This window comes from Poeciliopsis prolifica, unplaced genomic scaffold (assembly GCF_027474105.1).
Source record: "Poeciliopsis prolifica strain line A6 unplaced genomic scaffold, Auburn_PproV2 SCAFFOLD008, whole genome shotgun sequence".
In the NCBI taxonomy this organism is placed as follows: domain Eukaryota; kingdom Metazoa; phylum Chordata; class Actinopteri; order Cyprinodontiformes; family Poeciliidae; genus Poeciliopsis; species Poeciliopsis prolifica.
Genome location: NW_026562383.1, coordinates 7,918,583 through 7,942,476, shown reverse-complemented (window position 1 = coordinate 7,942,476; position 23,894 = coordinate 7,918,583). Strand labels below are relative to the sequence as shown.

The 23,894-nt window shown below is 39.3% G+C and overlaps 1 protein-coding gene across 2 annotated transcripts in view; it reads left to right on the top strand.

Moving 5' to 3' along the window:
* The window catches only part of tox (thymocyte selection-associated high mobility group box), a 55,599-nt gene extending 31,732 nt beyond the window's left edge, over positions 1-23,867 (top strand). Inside the window, exons 4-10 of one of the 2 annotated variants that reach the window (XM_055033602.1) lie at positions 4,177-4,458; positions 11,700-11,945; positions 14,550-14,774; positions 16,207-16,287; positions 16,868-17,356; positions 21,429-21,589; positions 22,421-23,867. In XM_055033602.1, the coding sequence (XP_054889577.1) occupies positions 4,177-4,458; positions 11,700-11,945; positions 14,550-14,774; positions 16,207-16,287; positions 16,868-17,356; positions 21,429-21,589; positions 22,421-22,457 (1,521 nt within the window). In that variant the 3' untranslated portion in view covers positions 22,458-23,867. The remainder of the gene's footprint in view (positions 1-4,176; positions 4,459-11,699; positions 11,946-14,549; positions 14,775-16,206; positions 16,288-16,867; positions 17,357-21,428; positions 21,590-22,420) is intronic. The other variant, XM_055033603.1, reaches the window with a different exon arrangement.
* Positions 23,868-23,894: the final 27 nt, after the last annotated feature.

Here is a 23,894-nt window from a genome sequence, read left to right as displayed (position 1 = left end):
AAAAATTTATTTTTTAAAAAATGTTACAACTTTTAAGCAACATTTATTGCTTAAATAAGGATCGGTAGAAGTGTTTGTACCCTTCCTGTTAATGGTTTGTACAGTATTAACCATTTTACAAGGTTGGACCATGAAGTGAGAGGGATCTTTGAGTTTTCCTCTTTTCACATTCTTCTGGACCTTTTTTTCAGTTTTTTCTTCATCTCACCCCACAGATTCCCCTCCTATTATAAAACTTGAGGTCTGTGAGAGGTAATTATCATTGAAGACGGTGGATTTGGTGCCTGTCGAACCTTTTCTGATCTCATTTGACCACATGTTTTGGACCATTATGCTGCCCATTTGGCAACCCGTTTTCGGTTTTCTGGCAGAAGTCACCAGGTGTTCATTGAAAATGTTCTTGTGCTGTAAAGAGTTGATGATGCCATGCATTCTGATGAGGTTTCTTTGAAAATGGCAGCAATGCGTTTCTGCTGCACTGCGTTGGTTTAATAGTTCTCGTGTGTAAAGAAGTTATATCTGACTCAACACGTACAGCCTCGGCTTTGGTCTGGTTGAAAACGGTGCTGAAATGGTTTTCTAACATTAGCATGTTCTCTCCATTTCAAAATGACTCGTTGACAATTCGTTTCTGTCATTCGATTCATATTTTCTCACAGAAAATGCTTCAGTGTTTGCCTTTGAATGTTGTAATAGTTCGCGAGTAGTGTTTCAGCTCCTCTCTGCGCAGCTCTAACACACGAAGGGAAGCAGCCAATACGATCTCCCTCTCTGACTGTGACTATCATTGTACAAGGTGTGACACAAGGTGTGACACACTTAAAAAAACCTCATTATTATGCACCTGTAGATGGGCTCTGAATTAAAAATATGTCTAGCGCTGCGCTGCATGTGGGCCGTCTAAAATAAAGTCACAGACAAGCACACCAACAACTTCATAGTGAAATTTATTCATCAACTCTGAACATTTTTCCAAAAGGCTCCGATCTGATGATGCTTTGGATCTGATCCCTGAAAAATAGTGTTTTATTATTTGATTCATTAGTTTGGTTTCATAACTGATTGTCCTTCTCCCAGAATGCTCTTCTGCAAAACTGAGTCTTTGTTTACTCTCTGATGAAATGAAAGAAAACATTTGAGATTCTCTCAGAATTGATCGATGTGGATGTGCATCAGTGAAACTGTTGTATCTGAATTTCTGTCAGATCATTGTCCAGTTTCGAGATGGGTGGATTACTGTTTACTATTGCGCTCTGTGAAAATTATAAATTCAGCAGAGGTTTTCATTTAAATCCCTTCGCAAATTTATACTTAAAGAAAAAGTTTTATATTCTGTTGGGAGTTTAGAAATTTGTTCCAAAGCGTTTAAAATACAAGCAAACATCTCTTCTTTTGAAACGCACAAAAAATTATGTTAATGCATCTGAAATTACAGTATTAAGAAACACTATAATTTCCATTTTAAGCAGTTCTGATCAGGCATAACTTAATGACCAGCAGTTGCATGCATTTAAGCGATGACTCATATTCCCTCTGCAGACACATGTAAATCACCCTCTTTGTCTCAAAGCCGGCATGTCTGATTACTCATATCTATATGTGCTTCCCCATATTGCGCCGAGTGAACACGGAGGTGTGAGAAGTTCAGTTTTAATGCGAACACAACATGTGTGAAAGGACTTAATCCCGACTACATTAGCCTTTCTAGAGGCTCCTGGTGCACAAGTAAAGGCTTTTGTGCCGATTTGAATGGAGGAGCGGAGAGAGAGCGAGGAAGAGGAGTAATTTATGCAGAAGTTGAAGAAATGATAGAAGGAGAGGGAGGGTGAGCAAGAGGCAGACAGAAAACAGACAGCCAGTATAATTTATGTAGAGCTCAGTCAGGGGTCTGTATGAAAGATTTACTTGTTCGTAGATCAGGATGGTCTTTAGGTCTATTGTCGACTTTCAGGCTTAGAATCACATTTAGCTGATTACCTGATTTCAGAAGCAAAGTGAAACATTAAATAGGGACGTCAAAGCCAGCACTTCCCCGCAATGTTTAATTGTAACATATTTATAGCTATTTGAAGACGTCGAATAGAAATATATACCGCGTTTCGATTCAGACCCTCTGCTCCACATTTATGGAGCCATTTGTTAGATAAAATCAATTAACTTTTCACTGCATAAGCGTTATTTCATACTATAAATAAAAACAGACTTTTAAATTTACTGTATTTATCCAGTGAGTAATAAAACTGCACATTAATGATTATTTTACTCAAAATTATTGTCACATTTGGTCACATCCTCACTACAATCCCTGACTTATAGTGGGGTTTTCTACGTGATAGATTTTAAGTTAAGTAGTGTCCTTTATTTATGTTTACAGAAATTAATCTGAACCTTGTCGGGTCTATAATTTAAGCCTTGGAAGTTTTTCTTCAGAGAAAACAAGTCCAGGAAATAAAGGAAAAGACCATAAATCAGAGAAGTGTGTAATAAAATTACACTTTCCACTGATTATAACAAAATGTGATGGTTAGTCTTTAATACAATAATGGCGCATCATGCGATCATCGATTACAAACCAGTGTTTGTATTAATGAATATGATCATGTTTCATGTCAGATATATTTAAATCTCTGAGCACTCCAAACATTCGGTCGTATTGTTGCATGTTCAGATCCAGATTTAATTAGATCATGTAATAATTTCATAACATGTAATAATGTGACATTTCAGGGTTGCAAAAGACTTAAGACTAAGGCTGAGGTTCATCTTCCACTCCATCAGTGACCCTAAATATGCAACCAAAGGTTCAGTGCAATGTCTTAGATTACGACATGTTCATGTCTAAGAGTGGAACAGTCAAATTCAACTGAGAATCAGTGGAAAAACTGAAAATGTAAAGCTGGAAAGGCAGACGTCGCTAGAGCTAGATGTCTGTAGGCGGAGATGGAAGGTGTTGAATCAGGGGAACTCGATACTGATGCATGCCGCACTTCTCAGATTTTTCACCTGTTTTTTTTTTTTTGACTAACTAAAAGAAACAAGTTTCGGTTTCCTTACACTTTGCAACTGCAACGTGTAAGAAATTTAATTTACGATACCCGGCAAACACTACTTTGGCTGTTACTTGAAAAGAAATGTAACGGTTCACGTTTTGCACTTTTGTCGACGTCTGAGAAGATCTTCAGCTCAGCAGCTATGAATTACGAGCTGTTTGCGCGCGCACGTCATTCAATCCTTAACTCATCAGCCAGCTCACAAGTCGCACAAATTACAAGCGAGCGCTGCATGTGGGGTTTGACACAGAGCGGCAAAGAGTCGTGGAGAAGGAAAGAGTGAGGCATGATGGAGAAACTGAGGATGAGATTAGAAGAGGGGTTCAAGTAGAAGGATGGTGAGGGATGAGGGGCAAAAAGAAAGCGAGATGGAGAGACTGGTGTGGCCAGCCAAGCAGAAAAGGCTGTCAGTCTCTATAAACCATCTCCTCTGTCAGATTAGTATGAGAAGGCTTCTCTTTCTCCTTTCTCTACTGTTTCTTCCCTCTACTCTTGCATGATTCTCTCACTCCATTTCCTTCTCTCTCGCTCTAAATCGCATACACGACCGTTCCTGCTCTTCTTTCTGCTTGTCACATTATCTCTGATGTTTCTTTTTTAAACAAGGGCCCGCCCTTTTTTTCTCTTCTCTTTTTGTTCTCCTGTTCAAAACTGGCCGGTGCGTATAAATAACCGAGTTTTCCTGCAGCGGAGCGAGAATCAGGTTGTTTTTTTTTTCTCCTTTTTTCCAAGACGGGATATGTCATTAGAAGTGATTAGTGATGATTAGCGTGTGAACGGAGCTCAGGCTGAAGAGGAGCGACTAGATGAAAGAGCGCAGAGTAGTTCAGGCTGAATTCAAACTCCCGGAGGTAATTATAATGGGCAGTTTTTACAATCTCTCTTATCCATTATCTCTGACAGTAATGTTTCATGACACTTCTGTCTCTTATGGTCCTCTCTGTAATTCCCATTGATTTTTCTCCCAAGTTGTCACTCTGCTGAAGGCAACATCGCCCATCCAGCCAAGCTCTGAGTTAGACTTTTTGCCCCAGATCGGCAAAGATTCACAAACAAACGTCCGAGTTACTCGTCTCTCTGACTGTAGCTGTCTTGTTTTTTTTGTGTGTTTTTTTTCCCTCTACAGTCCTATTCGATGAACGGCTTCGGTGACGAGGATTTCAACATCCCACCCATCACTCCGCCGACCCTGCCGGACCACATGCTGCCCCCTCACCTTCCTCACGACGCGTCCACCAGACCGTACCAGCCCATGGAGCCGCCGCCCAGCTCGGCCGCAGGGCACTACCAGCTGCCGGGCGCCAACCTGGCCGGCATGCCCGTCGGCCAGGATGGAGCCGCCGGGCTCAGCCAAGACGGCGAGACGTTCAGCCCGGACGGCGGGCCCATGACCAGCACGCTTTCTGTGGTGAGTAGAACCTCATCCACACAGAGTTTTACTCTGTTGACGAGCAACATGGAAACTTTCTTTTTTACAGTAGCAATAAAAATGATGGAAAAAAGATTAAAAGCACAACAGTAATTTAAAAAATCAAAAATAGGAGACCCTAGCTGTGTGTTTTTCTAATATAATTTGACATACAGTCAAGTTCAGTGAATGGATTTGTTTCTTTCACTGGGTTCAGTCATTTCAGTAATTCTGATGATTATCTGGCTGCACCTTTTGGAAAAATGACATTTAAGGTTATAACATTGCATCACACTAATAAAAAAAAATGTCTTGATACAGAATTGTGGGGTTATTGAAAGATATGTTAATAGCTGCATAAATGTTATTTTCAAAAGATACTCATTGGATCATATTTAAATCTGTTGAATATATATTTATAGATATTTGGGGATACAAATCCAACAGCATCAAAGGTCATGCAATAAATAGTGAAAACACTAAAATTAAAGTAACATGCACGCATATGCATTCCTGTGTATGACTGCATACATAGAAGCAGTTTTGACAAAAGTAAAAGTAATGTATCGTATTTTCCGAACTCCTAGTCACTCTGGAGTGAAATTTGTGCCAGTCAAAACAATTTCTAATATACTTTCAGATATTTTATTGCTTCTGTCAGTTGTTATAAAACATTGTAATTTATTCCCACTTAAAATGGGAATAAGAAATAACACCGGTTATGTCAGCTGCACATATTGAAAACGTTACTCAGCGTTTTGAAGGATGTTTGCCGCTCAGTCATGCAGTTTGGTTTCCTCCTGATGGTTGCAGTGGGAGGGAACAGGAGAGCAACTGCTGAATAATAAACAATATTTACATTCACTTTGTGCTGAACTAAATGTTCTTTAAAAAACAAACAATTGTTTAATGCTCAAGTGTGTGTTAAATAAAAGATCTGGTAAAATTTTCTTCTGAGTAAACCTCTAGTTTAAAGCCAGTCGTGTCTAAAATAAGTGAAACTTCTCTGTTCAACTAGTAAAAGCAATTGTACTTTCTATTTTGCCGGGGTTTTTTTAGAATAAAGACATATTTTCTATATTCTTCTGCAGATGGTTTCCTAATTGGCTGCATACTTTACATATCCTGCATATTTCTAGGATGTCTACCGAAGCGAAGACGGGCCTCAGATGTAGGTTTTCGTGTTAATAAGGAGCAGGATTTTCTCTTTTTAAAATGAAACGTTTAGCCGTTTAGAACCGTCCATGACCAGATTTGGATGAATTGTTGTATTATTTATATATTTTTGAGGAGAATCTCCTCCTTTCATCCAAAGTCTGTGATCATCTGTGCCTTCCACTCAAGCTGAGAACCAGTAGTAAAACAAAAAGTTTGAGATTGTGACCTTGTTTCTCTTATCTATCTCTGAAACAATTTCACTCTGTGATCGACTCAGACTGGCCACCTGCTGCTCCTCTAACACGCTTTAACACACAACAGACACATTAGAGACGGCGATCGCTCTGTTTTTTGGTCAAACGTCCTTTAACTCCACTCATTAAAAGCTCAATGAGAATCCCAGCGAGTCGTCAGATTTAAGCCGACGGCCTCCGGCGATGCTAAACTGTATTCTTTTTACCCTTTTTTCCTTCTAATTCAGCGTAGCGGCATGCAGCCTGGGGGGAGCGCTGTTCTGTTTGAAAGCCGATGACAGCAGCCGCTCCATCTGACATTTGCTTCGTATTTTAAGTCTTCGTTTCACAGTAAAGTGAAAATCTTGCTTTTAGTGGTGACATTCAGGCTGTGACAGTCTTTGTCATACAGTAAAGAAATAAAAGCTACGCCTGAGACTTCCCTGCCATTGAAACTCTGCTCAGATCAGATTCTCAGGTTTACAAAGTCAGTAATAAAGATCGCTCCTGTTTTTATGAAGAATGAAACTTCTCACCTCCCACTCGTGATCTTTCAGTTCTTGACTCTGTTTCCTTGATCTCTATATTGAATGTGGCTGCTGCAATATTGGGACTCGGCTTGAAAAACACAAGAAGTTGGCGTTAGAGCGGCTGCGAAACACAAAAACAGTTTTTAAAATGACACTTTAGACATTTCTGCTCTTTGGATTTCATCAGCTCGTCTTGCAGTGGAGTTGATTATTTGAGAGGAAAGTCTCATTTTACATTCTCAGTCCTACTTTCTCTCTGTCTGCTTCGGTCTCCAGACCCCACTGTTATATTTTCATACATTTACTGCCAGCCCATGAATTATTGTTGCCTAGCAGCCATGCCGAGCTCAGCCTAATCGGTGTGGGTAGAAAGAGCCGAATCAAAGAGTGTGTGTGTGTGTGTGTGTGCGTGTGTGTGTGTGTGTGTGTGTGTGTGTGTGTGCGTGTGTGTGTGTGTGTGCGTATTCAGATGTAGTTAATACAGAAATGTAGACTTCACTTGTTTTTATTATTTTGCCGCTGCAGAAATGATTACTTCACAGCTTTCTGTCGTTTTGTCCTGGCAAGTTTGATGTAATAAAACCTAGTTTATAGCTTCTGACTCGGATATTTTCCTAAGTCACAAAAAAATATATATAAATAAATAAAAAACACCAAAGAAAACCCTTTTAGGTCACATGTGGCTTCATTACTTCTTCATCTGCTTGGAAAAAAAATGTTGAAATGGAAATATAAATGTGTAAGTTGTGAAATATAACATAAATAAACAAAATGGGTCATATCTCTGAAGAAAATAAAAATACTACTACTAATAATTATATATGTAATACCGCAGTTCAATGAGGATTTCCACATAATAATGGTTTCTTGCCTCGCTGAAGCATTAAACATTAATCCTCTGCCACAAGATACTAATGGTATTACATGTCACTGGGTCTGTCACGACAGCAAAATTTGCTGGCCGATAAATTGTCCCAGAAGTTATTGCAATAATCAATAACATCTTGAAACCATTTTATGTAATAAATGCATGTAAATAGTGCAGCATGTCAAAGAAAAATCTTTTAAGTTTCAAGGAATATTAACCACTGGAACTGGAAACCATTTTAAATATCCAAAATAAACTCACAAAACAATAATGTGCAATCAAAATTTCATTTAAAAGGATTATAATCAGTCAGTTTAGATAGGAAAAAAGGGCCGAAGTGGCAGGAAGTGCAAACTAACTTCGTACTGCATGGCAAATGTTTCTCAAAATGCCGACTTTTCAATATTATCAACTATTGTCCAAATAGAAATTGAGCTCATTTTAATTTTCCATGCGATTAATTGATTGATTGATTGATTGATTGATTATTGTGTCAGGCTCATGTGTCACCATTTTAAATATTTTTAATAACTACAAAATATATAATATTAAATATTCTCACAATGTGGAATGGCATGTGGACAATCTGTGAAATGTTTACCTATCGTAGTTTCATTGCATTATTTTTCCTCCTCTTAGTTATTGATTATATTGCAAAATTAGATCGATTTTATTACACGGACTCAAAGTCCAGATTTACATAAAAACGAAAACAAAAACTATAAAATCCATTGTTAAAAGTGATTTGTTTTTATTATTATCACTCTTATTTTTAATCGCATATTTAGCCGATTTTTATATAGTCGAACCCGCCCTTGGTAATGCCGACCGTTCCACTGCTGAATCATTTGAGCTGCGCTTCTCGTTTCACCGAATACGTTCAAATCGTGCTATTTTTTAACTCACATTGAGTTTAGAATATCTGCTTCTGTTCTCGTGCGTCCACATGTGACACAATCAGGACTTTTTCAGTGAAAGCAAGAACACGTTCTCGTATTGAAATTCTTTCTCAAACCACACATGCTGTGACGATGTGTGGCCACCGTTTGCTCCCAGAGCTTTTACCCCAACATGACTCAGTCATTACCCATCAGGGGTTCCCCCCTCACCTCCCCAACCCGCCGGTCTCCTCAAAGGGGAAATCTAGCAGGTTTTTCCATCCATTATTTCTTTAGGTCAACAGAGATGGTTAAATTCTGTATGTATTTTTTAGCCTCCCAGGAGTCATTTCACCCTGCGTTTTTGTTCAAATCGATAATATATGTAGCCACAAAAATACACTTTAGAAGTGATTTTAGCCACTGTAGCAAATGTCCTGCGACTTCAGTAAATATGTGAATATTTTGTTCCTGTTGTCAATATTTTTGACATTTCCTTTCTCAATAGTTCAACCCATGTGACAAATAAATGTTTCTCTCGAAGAGGCCAAACCACAGATACTACTCTGTACTATTTCCATCAGCGTTTGCAGCAGCCTAAAACCTCATCCCATGTTCGAGAAATGTCACCCTGCGTTCCATCTAAATACCGCAGCGTTCAGCGGCCGCTGCCAGTAACCGAGTTCAGGTGCCGTGTTCCCGAGAGGGGGCACAGCGCGCCACATCCGTTATTATTCAGTGCTTATGCTGAAGGGAAACTCGAAATACACACCATCATCCATTATTTGTGATGATGAATGCTACCACACCGAGGCTGACGGCGTTAACTTTTGTTTTCCTGAGAAGTGGACAGAGTCTCGCTAGACTGACTCAAACTGAGATTGTTCACAGAATGCTATTTAAAACTGAACAGAAGGGTGAACGGATTCTAGTCAAAGTTCACGGTGAAGCGTGTTTTCCATTTGACCGGTTTGTGCTTTACAATATAATGAGAAATCAGTCAAAGGTCTGAAGAAGACTGTAATTATAGTTTATGTTTTGGTTGACCGTTATTTTACACATTAGATGTAATAGACCAAGAGCATCAAAAATTATACAGGTTTATGAAAACCTGTTTATACATCTTAGAACCATTATTCCAATTACACTGGGTATAACTCTACCAATCTGCACACATAGACGGTTTTTACCTCCATCTTTACAAGATATAAAAGTTTTTACATCCTAACCTCGCTTCTACATCTCCACAACATTCATATTGCAGCCGCATTTACATTAAATTACACACAAGTCGATCTGATGTCAAATATGGAAAAGTTAAATAATAAAGTACTTTTGCAACTAAAGGTATGAACTTTGGTTACTATGCTTATTTACGACTTCTGATTTTAGCTTGTAACCTTTTGGAATCAGTAAAATATTATGCTGTAAAACTGATGCATAATCAGATGTTTTTTCATTTATGAATTTTGATAACACTAGATGAATTCATAACTAGAAAAATGAAATAATTTCACCCACAGCAGCTGTAGAGCAGTTCACTCATTGACTTAATTGTATAATTTAGCAAGAAATCCAGTATTATGTGCTGCAGCTGTTAACTCAAACGTTGTCATTGTTGTGCTTTTGTTTACCATCAGGGAAAACCTAACATGTATTGTTTTTAAGAGGACCATTTCCCATAATTCCTCATATCTTTGTGGTGACGTCAAACCTCATATATGTTTAACTCCAGTGTTGATTTTATGGCCTTGGTGCATTTTATCTAGCAAAACGACCGCAATGTGTAAATTGTATGACCGAATTATGACCTTCATCTTATTCGAAATTATTCCAAGAGGTTTATTTATAGTTCTGCAGGTATATAAATCAGCTCAAGCCTGTTGCTTTTTCTTTTTCGCAAGATTTATTTAAGGTGCCGTTCAATTTTGTTGAAGCCTTTGGTTTTAAAAGCCAATAAAACATTATGCATTCATGACACAGGTGTGACAGTAAAAGTGAGAACCGGGCTGTCTGGTTACTTTACATCCCGCAGTAAACATCTTTCTGATAAATTACCTCGGCCTCGGGGGCGCGGAGAATAAACTTGTCCGTATTTGTTGGGTCTGCACCTGTGGACTCGGCGTCTCCTGCAGACACGTCGCCACTTCTGTGGAGTGTGGCAAATGGGGTTTAAAGAGCTCTATTGATGTACTTACACATGAGTGGGAAAATGGGAATTGATGTTTTAAATGACTTCTCGTCCTGCCTTTACCTCAGACCTGTATTTCCTGTTGCCACGGTTACTATCAGATTTCATTATTAGTGGATCCTGGTTGGCTGCACAGAGGCGGACTGGTTCAGAGTTAGCTCTGTTACATGATGAGCGTGTTATGCACCTCTGACTCTCTTTCAGCGCGGCACAGAATCCAAGACTCGGGCCAGATTTAAAAGCAAACTAGGAAAGGAGGATTTGATTCACTTGTGTCTGTTACTGTGTTTTGATTTCTACTGACTGCAAACAAAGAGAAAACCTGTGACTCGTTTGCTTTCATGCCTTTATTAAAAACTGAGAAAGTCTCAAAAAGCATTTCAATATTTTTTGCATTTTGTTCGTTCTTTGATTCTAGTACGCTTTGAAAGATTATTAGCTGTTTATTTATTCTTAATTGGAGTTATGTGTATATGTTATTTGGTTATAATAAAACCTAATATTAACAATAAGATAATACTTATTTGCAATCCTTTTTATTTTATGTAATATAATTTATGTGTTGGCTCTTTGGGACAGTAAATTGAACAAGCTATATTCATAACGCATGTTTTCAATTAGTTAAGTGATATATTTTCATTAAATTGAGATAAGTTAGATAAGTATTTACCTCTTACTCTGTTTAAAACAGAAAAGTTGTGGTAAGGTTGTTTTGTTAAAAAAAAACTGTTTTAAATAAATGGTAAAAATTGGGTAAAAGGGTAACACAATTTATTTATTTATTTTCCTCTCACCTTTTTTACAGTTATTAATACACATCTTTTACGCCCTGCAATAGATTACAGGCATAAAAAAATCTAATGGCTTTTTTTATTTTTTATTAATGCTGAGTAACTTCCACGTCTTTACCGAGAAAACTCTTTGCCACATCCTGATGCTGCCACCACCATGAGTCACTGTGGGGACGGTGTGTTTGTGTGAAACTTTTTGTCGATGGTGTTCTAATTTTCTTCACTTTTGCTCTCGGCTGGTAAAGAAAAAACAAACAAAACAAATAGGTTCTTGGGGATAATGAGGTTTATCTCGGTCTTGATCTGCAGTGTTAGTTTACCACAACACCTCGACACAATAGTTCAGTTCTGGTGTCATCTGATAAGAGAACCATCTTCAGTTCCACTCAGCTTGACTCCATTTACCAACCAGGTGACTTTGAAATGCTTTTTGTTGCTGTTTTATTTTAGGGTGAGTTAAAATGCATGTCACATAAAAACCTAATAAAATGCTCTAAGACTTAAGAAACTTAACTTAAAAGCTGTGAATACTTTCTCAAGGCCTCGTAGACGTAATAATTGACTCTCATTATCGCTTCCTGTCTTTGCGCAGATGCAGCAGATGGTGAACTCAGATTCTCGATTCACCAGCAGCCAGCAGCCAATCAAAGCGGCGCTTGGACCCAGGAGCCAATCGGGCCTGAGCCAACAAAACCAGCTGTCCACAATCAACCAATCCCAACTGGGGATGAATGGGAACCCTGCTACCCATAACTCCCCTTCACCTCCTGGAAGTAAATCTACCACCCCGTCTCCTCCCAGCTCGGCCCATGAGGACGACAACGACGATGGACTCAGGGTAAAAAAAAACAACAACAGAAAACACAAAACAAATCTCACACACACTCCTCAGAAGCAGAGAAACCACTGCCTGGGGGAGTCATTTCATAATATCTCATTGAGCTGTGAGCAGTGAGACATGTAACCACCATTTTTTATTATGCTGTAAGTGTGTGTGTGTGTTTGTGTGTGTAGGCAGAGGAGACTTATGATGTTATGTGTCATAACAGACTCATTCTGCCTGCATATCAACTAGATAGAAATCAGCTCCCTTACTGTTCGCTGTCTCACATGGAAACAAACTCGCTGCACCCAACCGACTCCTCATATTCTGGAGAAATGAAACCAGTACTGCTGAAGAATATCGAGCAGTAAAATGGTAAAAACATAAAATAAGGGTTACTCACCTCATGACTCATGGGAAATAAAAGCAAGAACTCTTAAACACTTAAACCCAGGCAGCTTCTCCTATACATTTAAATATCTGCACTCAGTGGCATCAACACTGGAGTTCACTGACTTCTTTCACAAATTTTTATAAAGATAATGTTTGCTTGCAAAGAGGCTAAATTTCACACTCCTGTAGCCAGTTTATGGAATAAATTTTTCTGACCTTTAAAAAAAAAAACTCTTCGTCATCTAGTCTGTTTATTTGCAGCAGAGGTGACGTCCCACTGTGTGTATAATCAAAGTAAAGCAGAGTTTTGCTATTTTAAAACGTAGAGTAGTTGACATCTGCTGTCTTTAGCAACGTATGTTGGCAATTAGCATGTTTATTAGCACAGCTCTTGCAACTTCAGTCAATATAAACTTCATTCTATATGTTGTGTCAAACTCGAGGCCAGCTTCCCTCTGCATCACTAATCACAATTTATTGAATTAGGAATTAAATTAAGGGTAATTTAGTTAACCCACAGAATATTTCAGGGTTTTTTCCGGTCACTTCAAGGTTCTTTACACATCATGTATATATTTTTTTAAATGCATGCAGAGTTAGAGTGACTCAGAGGAAAAGTCGCAGTGTCACGACACTCTGACACTAATACCATGTTGTAAAAGGTAACTCTGTATGAGTAACGTAACCTCAGTCCAATAAAAGCTGAAACTCTTGTATAACGAACTACCAAGTGTTTTGCGAGCTCCTGAAACTCGTAAGTCGGGTTCGAAACAGAAGCATCATTCTTACCATATCAGACCTGGCATGCTCTCATTTTTTATGTTTAAAAAAAAAAATAAATAAAAAGATGAGATCAGTGTTGCTTCTGATTCCCTAACAGCTTCTTGAAATTACAGATAATTCATGGAGTCAGTCACAATTATTTCTGGAGGATATTGAAAGTTGTGGATTTTGAACGATTTTGTATGAATTCATTAACAAAAGACTTATTCTGTCACATAAAATCTAACCATCATTTATTAAATATTGACAAATGTGTCCCTTGTGTTTTTGCCACTTTACAGAAGCTTAAGCTGTTCTGGTGTGAACTTTAAAATGGCCTGTTTGGCTAATTAACAAGAGAAGATAAACAGCCTGTTTTTATCTGTCTTATCAACAATGGCGCCCTGTCAGAAAGTTTGGTGTTGCAATGATGATTTGTGCCGAGGAAGTTATTAACGACAGCATTAAGATTTTAGTTTATTGGGAAATGAAAGATGTGGCAGTGACAGAAATGCTTTAAATTTAAGGGTGAAAAAGAGTGCGATGAATTACAAAACGAAATGACAAAATGAAACGGGGGGAGTATTCACAATGAATAATGTAAAAACCGGGTTTCGGCCTTAAAATGCAAATTTGCAAGACATCAGACATTGCAATAAATTCCTTCCTTTTTTACAGAAGTGCACTGGCAGCGTTCGTTCTTTCCATGGTTTCCAGTTTTGGCTGAGCAGTTGCAGTGATTTTAAAGCCGTGGCAAAACTACAAACCCCATGATGCCAAGAGGCAAACTGCCCAGTCAAAACAAAGTGATCCCTGTACATCCAGCGTTTCCTGAAAAGCTGCTGGATTTCTGCAGCTGAAGCTTCCTGTGTGTTTAGCCGTTTATAATCAAAACGCTATTGTGACATTTTCCACCAGTAGCTTCCTCCGCATGGGAAACTGTAGATCCCCCGATACTGTAGAAGGACATTGATTAGTTGCGAACTAAATCAATGCACATGTCAGCGGCAAAACACTCCAGTCTCGATTTACAAAGTTTTGTTTGAGTTGCAAACGCTATCATCATGTCATTAAGCTTTTTTAGTTTTTAGGGTTTTTTTTTAAACTAATGTAGGTTTCAATTTTAGCTGCCCAAAAAGTCAAAAATATTCCTGATGCTCACAGAGACCATGTGGCGAAAATAATAATAATAAAAAAAGAATTTAAAAAATTTATTATGTTATACAAAATTATGGAATGACTAGATGGGATTTTTCCCTTGTTTCATCTTCACTGCTGCTAACAGCGTCACACTGGTACAGCAGAGGTCACAGGAAAGGTCATGCTGACAAAAAAAAATGCTTACGAATTATTTTGTTACATTTTTATTTAATTTTGTTGTTCCATTTTCCTGGTGAATTTCTGCTTCAGATTACGATGCGTGTCTACTTGCTTTCTAACCATCAGTCTGTTTCTTGTCGGCAGGGGGAAAAGCGACCTGCTGCAGTGGACATCTCGAAGAAACCCAAAACACCAAAGAAGAAGAAGCGAAAGGACCCCAACGAGCCAGTGAAGCCAGTGTCAGCCTACGCCTTGTTCTTCAGGGACACCCAGGCCAACATCAAGGCTCAGAACCCCAACGCCACCTTCGGAGAGGTGTCAAAGATCGTGGCCTCCATGTGGGACGGCCTGGGAGAGGAGCAGAAACAGGTAGAGCTGTTCTCCTGGACTAAACCTTTTCACCACCCAGCAAAGAACTGGAATCACTTATGGGGATTTTTCTTTCAATTGATGTATTTATAATTACACCATTATTCTTTATTTTTTTCTTTTTGTTGGTTTTAACTCTGTTTTCTGTTAGCCTGATTTTAGTTTCTGCTCCAGTTTGGTATAAGAGCTTATTATAGGAATGTCTTCAGTCAGAGGCCCCTTCAAATTTGCTGTAATACAGACTGCTGCAGGAGATCTTTCTTGCCAACAGCCACCAACATTTAGAGTAATTCTTTGAATAATTTGAATTACAACAATATTTAATTTTCCTTTTTGGAAAAAAGTATTTTTGAATTGAATTGGAGAGCCACTGCAATAATTAACAATACAATTTTAATCAGAATACTTATTTTATTTATTTATTTATTTTTGGTCAAATCTCTCATTAGGCCTGTTTACTTCTGAAATGTTTATATTCTCTATTGACCTCAAAGTATTTCTAAATTCAAGTTATTATTGTTCAGTTTCATAACAAATTCTGAAAGCGCCAGTTGTCATTCAGCTCTCATCTTAAATGAACATAACCTAAAACTAGATATTGAAGTTTAAGATACGATATAAAACTGTAAAAATACAAATGATGTTAAAGCATCTTCCATTAACACAAAACATAGATTATTGTGTTTTAACGTCAACCTCCCAGTGGGACTGGAGATGGAGGTTTGCCACCCGACTGTGATCAAACGTGTTTACATGTAAATGTTCATTAATATCTATTCTCCCATTATTTAAAAAAAAGGACAAAAACGCTCGAGCTTCAACTTGAACTTCGGTAATATCCCAATCCCTGTTTGAAAGATTTCTTAGCAACCATCACATGCTGTTGGAGCACTGTTACTCAAATATTTCTGAAGCTGCTTGATACTTTTCTTGTGCCTCATCGTGCCTTACACAACCGCCAGCAGCAATGTGAGCGAAAACATGTTTATCCTGTTCAGTCAAACCATGAAATGGGAACAAATGCAGACTGCGTGAGATGGGAAATGAGCAGCGACACGATGTTTGTGACAGGAATCCACAGTTTTGCACAAAAAATAAAAACAAACCATAAACTACAACAATACCAGTGGGACTGCCAGTCATCGCTGCACATGCAAAGCTCCTCTAAGTGACACGTCAGCTGAAATGAAAGCGTGGAGAATCAAAGAACTGCAGAGGGTGTTTTGGGAATGCATAATTAAAGTAATCTGTTATTAACATGTCAGTTTAACGAAATAAGCCCTTTGATGTTTAAACAAGAGTATTATGTATTACTGTGGTGAATGAATCCAGTTGTAATTCTGATATGTACAGCTGCAGCTCAGTTGAAGCTGTTTATGATGTTGATGTGTTGAACTGGGTCTCATGGTTCTGGTGGATGTTTGTGCTTCAGGTGTACAAGAAGAGGACAGAAACGGCTAAGAAAGAATATCTGAAACAACTGGCTGCCTACAGAGCCAGCCTCGTCTCACAGGTAATACAGCCATTCATTCACTCACAGCTAATTTCCAGTCTCCATTTTGTTTTTCATACATCTGAGCCATTTCATAAACCTCTTTATTGTTAAGTCACAACTGACAAGCACTGCACCGTGGCCTAGCAACCCCAGCCGAGGCCAGCCTCTTGCCTAGCAACTCAAGGAGCCGCAGCACATTTGGTCAGCTGGTTTTACCACTATGTGCGCCAAACAACATCGCATTTTGTTGTTCACTTACCATACAGAAACCATTCGCTGCATTCCTGCTGGTTGTGCAGGAGGCTCCACTTCTGCTTTTCAAAGATGGACAGTTGTATAATTGTGCATTTGTGTGCAGACATTTTCATGTGTGAGTGGAAACATTGAGTTGAGGGGTGTGGCCAGCAGCAGCTCATTTGCATTTAAAGTGATAGAGTGCTAAAATAGTTCACTCTGATAGGAGCTCAAAATAAGCCAACTAAAATTTTATTATCTAAGAATGACTTTGTGAAAAATGTAATGGACATGTTTTGTGTAGCCCACAGACCCATGCTTCCCTGTTCAAGTATGACAGATCTTCCTGTTTTCTCTCCTGCAGAGTTACAGTGACCCCTCCGAGATGAAAGCCCCTCACTCTGCCTCCAACTCCTCCCCCTCACCTACCTCAATGTTCACACCCAAACCCTCAGTGTATCCCGGCCACCCAGGTCCGCACGCTTCCCCCAGCTCAATCAACTCCCACCCCCACTCTCTCCCTTCCCACCAGCACCCAGGCATGTACATGTCGTACCCACACCCCTCACACCCTTCCAGCCCCGGCCTCGGCCCTCATATACCCCCACCCCACCACCAGATCCATCCCCAACTTCAGGCTCTGTCCTCCAGAGGGACAGTGCCGCGGGCCAGCGTCCCCCACCAGGGAGCCCTGTCCCTGGGGAACGTGGCGGCGGCCTCCACCCCTCCTCTCCAGGTCAGCCCCCCCCTCCACAGTCAGGCGCACCTGGGCGGCCTGCACAGCCCGCACCATCAGCACCAGCATCTCGGTGGACACTCTCTGGGAATGACACACTCCCCTGCAATCACACAGGTCAGGCCCACTGAAAGTGTCGCTTTGTTTAATTAATTATCCTGTTCTTTAAATTTCACTTGTTGTGCTTGTTCATAGTATCAGTCAAAAACTGACAAGGGTTGTTTTTGCAGAGCTGATGAGGTTTGGGGGAAAAACTCGCTGGCAGTCTGCAAATTTTTCAGATCTATCTGAAATTAAAAATGTTGCCTGCATACGGTAGAGACCTCTATGTGCACCACACTTCTTAAACTTACTCCCTTCATGACCCGTTTACCACTATGCAGAGTTTCTGTTGTGGCTAAATCTAAAACAAGAACTGATGATCTGCCATGTGACCGCGTTGTTTTTGAAGCAAATCAAAAAGGAATTAAATGGAGATGGTGCATTTTTGAATCCAATAAGTCCCGTGACACATAGTGGTTGAAATACAAAAAACATAATTCAGGAAATTAAAATGGTTAGGCTTTCTCTAAGTCTTGCTCTCTCACAGACAGAATTGTCTTTTTTTTTTCAGATATTGTCTTGCATCTCTGCGATTCATTTGACTTTACTTTTAACTGCCTCACTGATACTAAAACCTCAGTTTTCTTCGCCCACCCAATAAAGCAAAATGCTGTGGAAATTTTTTTTATGCATACATGTTAAGACATATTCACACAATGACCCATTTAACACTGTGCCGAGTTTCTGTCATAATTAAAACTAGAACGAGAAGTGAAAATGCACAATAAAAACCTGCCCTTTGGCCAGGCATTCACACAGAGGCACACCAATTAATTAGCAAAAGATCAAAGTGGGACAATTTGCACTCGATCAGCTCCATGATCAGCACCTGAAAAAATTTTATTTTGTCTTTTTTAATGAAAACTAAAAACTTCTACTGTTTTTGTTGTGTAAGTGCACCAAAAGAAAAGCTGGTAACTTGATTCACTTTTACGAATTTAATAGAAATCAGGTAAAGGCTTGTGACACTAAGTATACTTTCATGAAGATAATCTTGAAATAACCAAATTTTTGTTTAGATCTGGACTGGATCGTTTATCACAAACTTGCAGGACATTTTGTCTTGTTTTACGCGGCGTCGTCATCGTCAGAGATGCAGGTTTTAGAGGGTCAGATCAAACGGCTGTCCTGAAACCGTTAACGACGTAAAAGTTAATCTTAGAGAGAAAAAAAAAACAAAAAAAACTTGCCGTTAGTCATAAAGGGTGATTTGGTAGCAGTAAAGCTGGGGGCGTTGGAGCCACCACCAAAGTAAGCATCACTACTCTGAGCATCTTCCTTTCAATCACCATTCTCTGTTTCCATCATTCTTACTTAATTAAGGCTTTTTGAGACGGGAGTTCCTTTAAAGAGAAGCCCTGTGTTCACACGGTGGCACAGATGCATTTTTACTCAGCAGCCGCAATGAGAACACTTTGTTTTTCTAGGTCAGGTGTTGTTACATTCCTGCTCCAACGTCTTAGCAAATTGTTATAGTCAAAAAACTCTTGAAAATTGCAAATAGATTTAGTTTGAAAAAATCTGGAGATGCGTCCTGCCTTACAGAAAAAATTAACAAATTGTTGCTTTGATTTGCATTTGGTGGAGATACATAAGAAAACAGGAATCAAAATAATGGAAGAAAATGCATCAACACATCTAGAATGTAGAGCGCTGCATTAGTTCTGGGTCTCTGATGGCGACTTGTGCAGGTCCTGGGTGATGTGTGGAGGAGCATAGTAGCCTCATTCATAACTCACGGCCCACACGCATACACATCTGCATTGTTTAGTCAGAGAAATCGCCCTGGCATCAGCTCAAGACTACAACCTCATGGTGCATTCAGTGGACTGGCAGGATTCTGTGTTCTTGAAGAAACTGCCTATATGTGTATTTTATCCTGCTACTACTCCGTCTTCTCTGTACTCGCAACTTTTAAAAAGGGCACACACCTCCAAATTGCATAGACTTGCTAACCGAATGAATGTGTTAGCTATCAGGCTATACTTCTAATGGAAAATGTGCTCGTCGGCCTCTTAAAGTGAAGGCCTGGCATCATGTTTAGGGATTAGAGGAGGATGGTGAAGGAGATTCATAGGATTTATAAAACAGTTCTACAACAGTAGCAACAAAATGCGTAAAACAAGCAACTTCAAGGATCAGTTGTTTGGTGATATTATCTCAAAGCACAAAAACACAAATTGTGGATTTTGTTCTATTGCCACTGGATTGTTCATCCCAGTGGTTTTATCACCTCAGTCGATTCCTTGTCAGTCGGTGGATTTGCACAGCCCTTCCACTGTGAGAAAGGTAGGACTGCCAGGAACACAGATCTGGAAAATCTTACCCATTTGGTAAGTATTAAGAGTGCAGAAGCACAATTATTACCTTGACTTTGGAGTTTTACAGGTTTGCCAAATTAAAAGGTCATGGAGGCTGTAGGCTGAGCTTAGACTGGAGTAATTGGGACCTTGAAGCATTAATGTTGTTTGCAATTAGCATTTTTTTTCTCCGTTTGGCTTCGGTTTTGTGTTGCCAGTGAAAAGAAAAACATGATTGTGGCAGTCTTTGGGTTTCGCTTGATCTGATCTTTTTCTCAGACTTCAACATTTTCTCCCATTTCCCTGCAAGTCAGTCAGTTTCTTTGATATCTTATCAGTGATTATTTTGGGATCGTTAAAAGATTTCTCCCTAATACAGACAGTTTCAAGGAGATAACCTTACCGTACGTCACACGGAGAACTGAAACACACTGAATCTTTCTTCCAATTGGACCAACTTCATAGTTCCCTTTTAAGTCCCTGGTTCTCATAATCCCCCATCACTCCTCAGTTTTAGAAAAAGAGTAAATAAAAAAAGGAAGAAAACATGGGGGAAAACGAGAAGAGACAATGACCGAGCTCCAAACTTTTTTATGTTTCTTTTTTTTACTCTGGGCGAAGAGTGAGAACTGATGGGGGAAGGGAGGGAGGGAGAGACAAAGGAGGCAGATGGGGTCTTTGTGAAGGAGTAAAGGAGAAGAATTTGCTCGACAATAGATGAATAGGTGAGGTAGAGGAGGAGAGGGGGACGAGAGCGGGGGGAGAACTCAACCACCTGCTGTCCTCCCCTTTCTCCTCTTTCACTCACAACGCTCAGATTAACTTCCCTTTCACTCCTCTCTCCTTCTCCTCCCCGCACAAACACTCACGTCTGCGCGTTGTCGTCGCACACCCTCGCTTCTCCGTCCCCCGTTTCTCCTGAGTGACCTCAGGTTGGAGAAATGTTCACCTCCTTCTCCGTCTCCTGCTCCACCTCCTGCATTTTCATCCTCCCTTTTACTCCGCCCACCTCCTTCACATGGAAGATGCTCCATCCTCAGTAATTGCCGCTGATGAACCGGTGATTGATTTGACTTCTTTTCACTTTGCTTACGTTGCGAGCGTCTACATCCCTGTTCGTCTGGAAGCCTCTTTTTAAGAACCGATGATATAAAACTTCAGCTATCTATGAGCTAATTCAGGCTTCAGAAGATGATGAACACCTGCTCAATGACGCAGAAAAAAAAAAAATCTGAAAAGCATTGCATGCATTTGCGTTTAGCTCTGTTGACTCTGATGCAACTAAATAAAATCTGGTGAAAACAAATTGCCTTTAGAAGTCCCCTTTGCAAATAGTGTCCATGTGTGTAATTCATCCTCAGTTTTAATATTACAACCATTCTGTGGAACATTCGGTTGCAAAGCTTGAATCTTAATTTGAGTTTTTCACAATTATGAGGAAAAAAAATATGTTTCCAGATGTGCAAAGCTGGAAGATTCATACCCAATAATTTAACAGCTGGAACTGGAAAGATTTGGTAATTCACATGGACTGAATACAAATGAACACCAATCCTTTCATAGTTGCATTTATGAACTATATCCCTTCCACTTTACTATTATATCCCTTTTGAAATATGTTGACATTTGCCATTCTAACGTCATAAAATGTGCAAAAACTGTGAATACTTTTGCATATTTATGCTATGTACTTTAATTTGTTTCCCATTTTATTCCTGCGTGGGGGCATATGTTTACTTATACACAGTAAAGTAAACAACCTGTTTTGTTTTGCTGTTTCATTCCAGGGCTACCATCCTTCCCTCCAGTCTGACTACCAGTCAATGGGTGGAGCAATGCTGAACAGTGGAGCAGTGATGTCTCCATCAGTGGACTACCACCAGCTGGGCCGTCACACACCGAACCACCACCCTTCCTTGGACTGGAGCACTGAATACCATGGCAACGGGTTGGTATCAACACTGCAGTTTAGCGTGGGTTAGCATCCCTTCATCCTCAGAGAGTCTCAAGTATGAAACTATGTCTAGCATATTAAAATGTACTCAGTTTTAATAGCATTAAAAGGCCTCTTTCTATCTTTTATATAGATTTGTGTAAGTTTAATTTTACCTCTTGTCACAGGCTCATTGGCATACTGCACATTTCAAACCTGAACTTTTACAATGTCCAAATTTCATTTAAAATATTTTCAACTATAATGCCAATAATACTTATTGAAGCTAATGAGGCAAAAGGGAAAATGGATGTACAACTGAAAAAAGGGAATCAAAGCAAACTTTAGTGGGCACCCACACCCCACCATCTAGCTACGCCCCTGCTTGGGCGAAATTTGACTGATTTCAAGAGTACGATCTGCAAAAAATGAGATTTTGGCTTGTTATATGTTGTTTGAGAATGGTTACAGTTTTCTTCTGACTCCTCAGAGACCTGTTGTGTTAATCTGTTTCTCATGTTTTTGAGGTAGCAGAACCCCACATGCTTCATTTGTTCAATGTTTACACTTCTCTTTGTCACATTTTCCTCTCATAGTGAAACCAACTTCTTTACTTCAGATAGGCAGAAAAAGTTTTTACCCTTCTGTCATTTTCACCGATGTTGACCTTTTATGGAGGCAATTGAAAGAAAGAAAGTTCTGAAAAGAAAGTTTTGTCAAAATTGTTTGATTAGTTTTTGTTTATTCATTTCTAAAGCTTATTTTCAAGTTTTAAAAAGACCAGCAAGCCCTTATCGGTAGAAAGATGACTCTTAGCTGATGATTGATCTCTTTGTTTTCCTCCAGAAGTCTTCAGAGAGACAAACCTTTGTATCTGAGCTAATCTCGGGACAAAAGGCACCAAATATGGACCCTTCTACTGCCACAACGGGAACTCCAGCCCTGAGTTGGGCCTGGATCTCACCTAACGCCCAATCAAATATCCAAACACAAATGGACTCGCAGTGTGAACTAAACCTTGAATTCAGCACTTAAGAGAAAAGCAAAACCCCAACCAGAAGAAAACCGAATGAGTTTGTATATATTACTACTATCTCTTTAAAGTATAGCAGTGTTTACAACGTGGCACAAGCATCTGTTGATGGCTGTATCACTCACTGCGTAATTGTTCCCATTTCTGCTGAAAACAAGAGCGAATGAAAAGAGGTGGGCAGATCCTGTGCAGTGAACCGTGCGGACTGGTGTACATACCCCAACATTTGAATATTTTCTGTCTTCGCAGAAGTTTTTCACACCCAGTTTCTTGTTTCTACTGAGGACGGTGATTATAATCAGCTCCAGGAGGTTCTGTAGTAAATCATGTGTAAATTGCTGTAAAATAATTGGTTAAATGGAAAAATTTAAAACCAGCCTTTGTTGTTTTTGTTTTTCTTTGAGCTGAAAGTCGCTGTGTTTTCTTTGCAGTCAAAGCCAAAAGAGCACAGCATTAAAAACGTGACGATATAAACCAAATATTACTCCAGTTGTGTTCCCCTCCTCCGACTCTTAGCTTAAATGATGACTGACCGAACTCCCACAGGTTTGGGTGACTGAAAAGGGAAGACATTGATTAAAACCCCAGTTTATGTTGCTTTATTAAAGATAAACGGAAGAACCCCTTAAAGATTTCTTTGCTTGTTTATCCAGGCTCTTAAATGTGAATAAATGTCAAAGATGAAATAACTTTTGTTGTCCTCTTGAAGAAATCTGAAATATTTTAGTCCCTGAAATGATAAAATGTTAAACATTTCCTGTTGATAAAAGAAGTACTCCTTTGTACGAAGCCAGCTTCTCCTCCTGGCATATGTCTGTTGATAATACGGATTTGGATCCAAGCAAGTGTGAGTGTGTGAGGTGTTAAAAAGACCGCGCAGTGGCTGACTGGTTTGCATGGTCTCTTTTATCATCTCTATTTCTCTGTGCTCAGAGACTATTTAAAAAAAAAAAAAAACTGTAACTATTGCCGGGTTGGCTGTGTTTTCATGTTCTATTTTTTTTTTTTTTTTTTTATCAAACTGAGGTTTGTTTTTGTGTTGAGGATAATGGAAATAGGCATCTCTCTGTTGCTCTGTATCTCTTTGTATTCATGCGTTTTATTTTGGCGGATGAAAGGACTCTGGGCATCAACCATGAAGATTTTCTTATTTTTAGATTCTAATAATGTGTTTGAGAATAAAGTCGATGCTGCACTGATGTGCAGTCATTACTTCAAAACATTGTTTCATGTTGTTTATCGCTGAACCGTTGGCAATACCTTCATCCAACTGCAGCTGGGTATTTG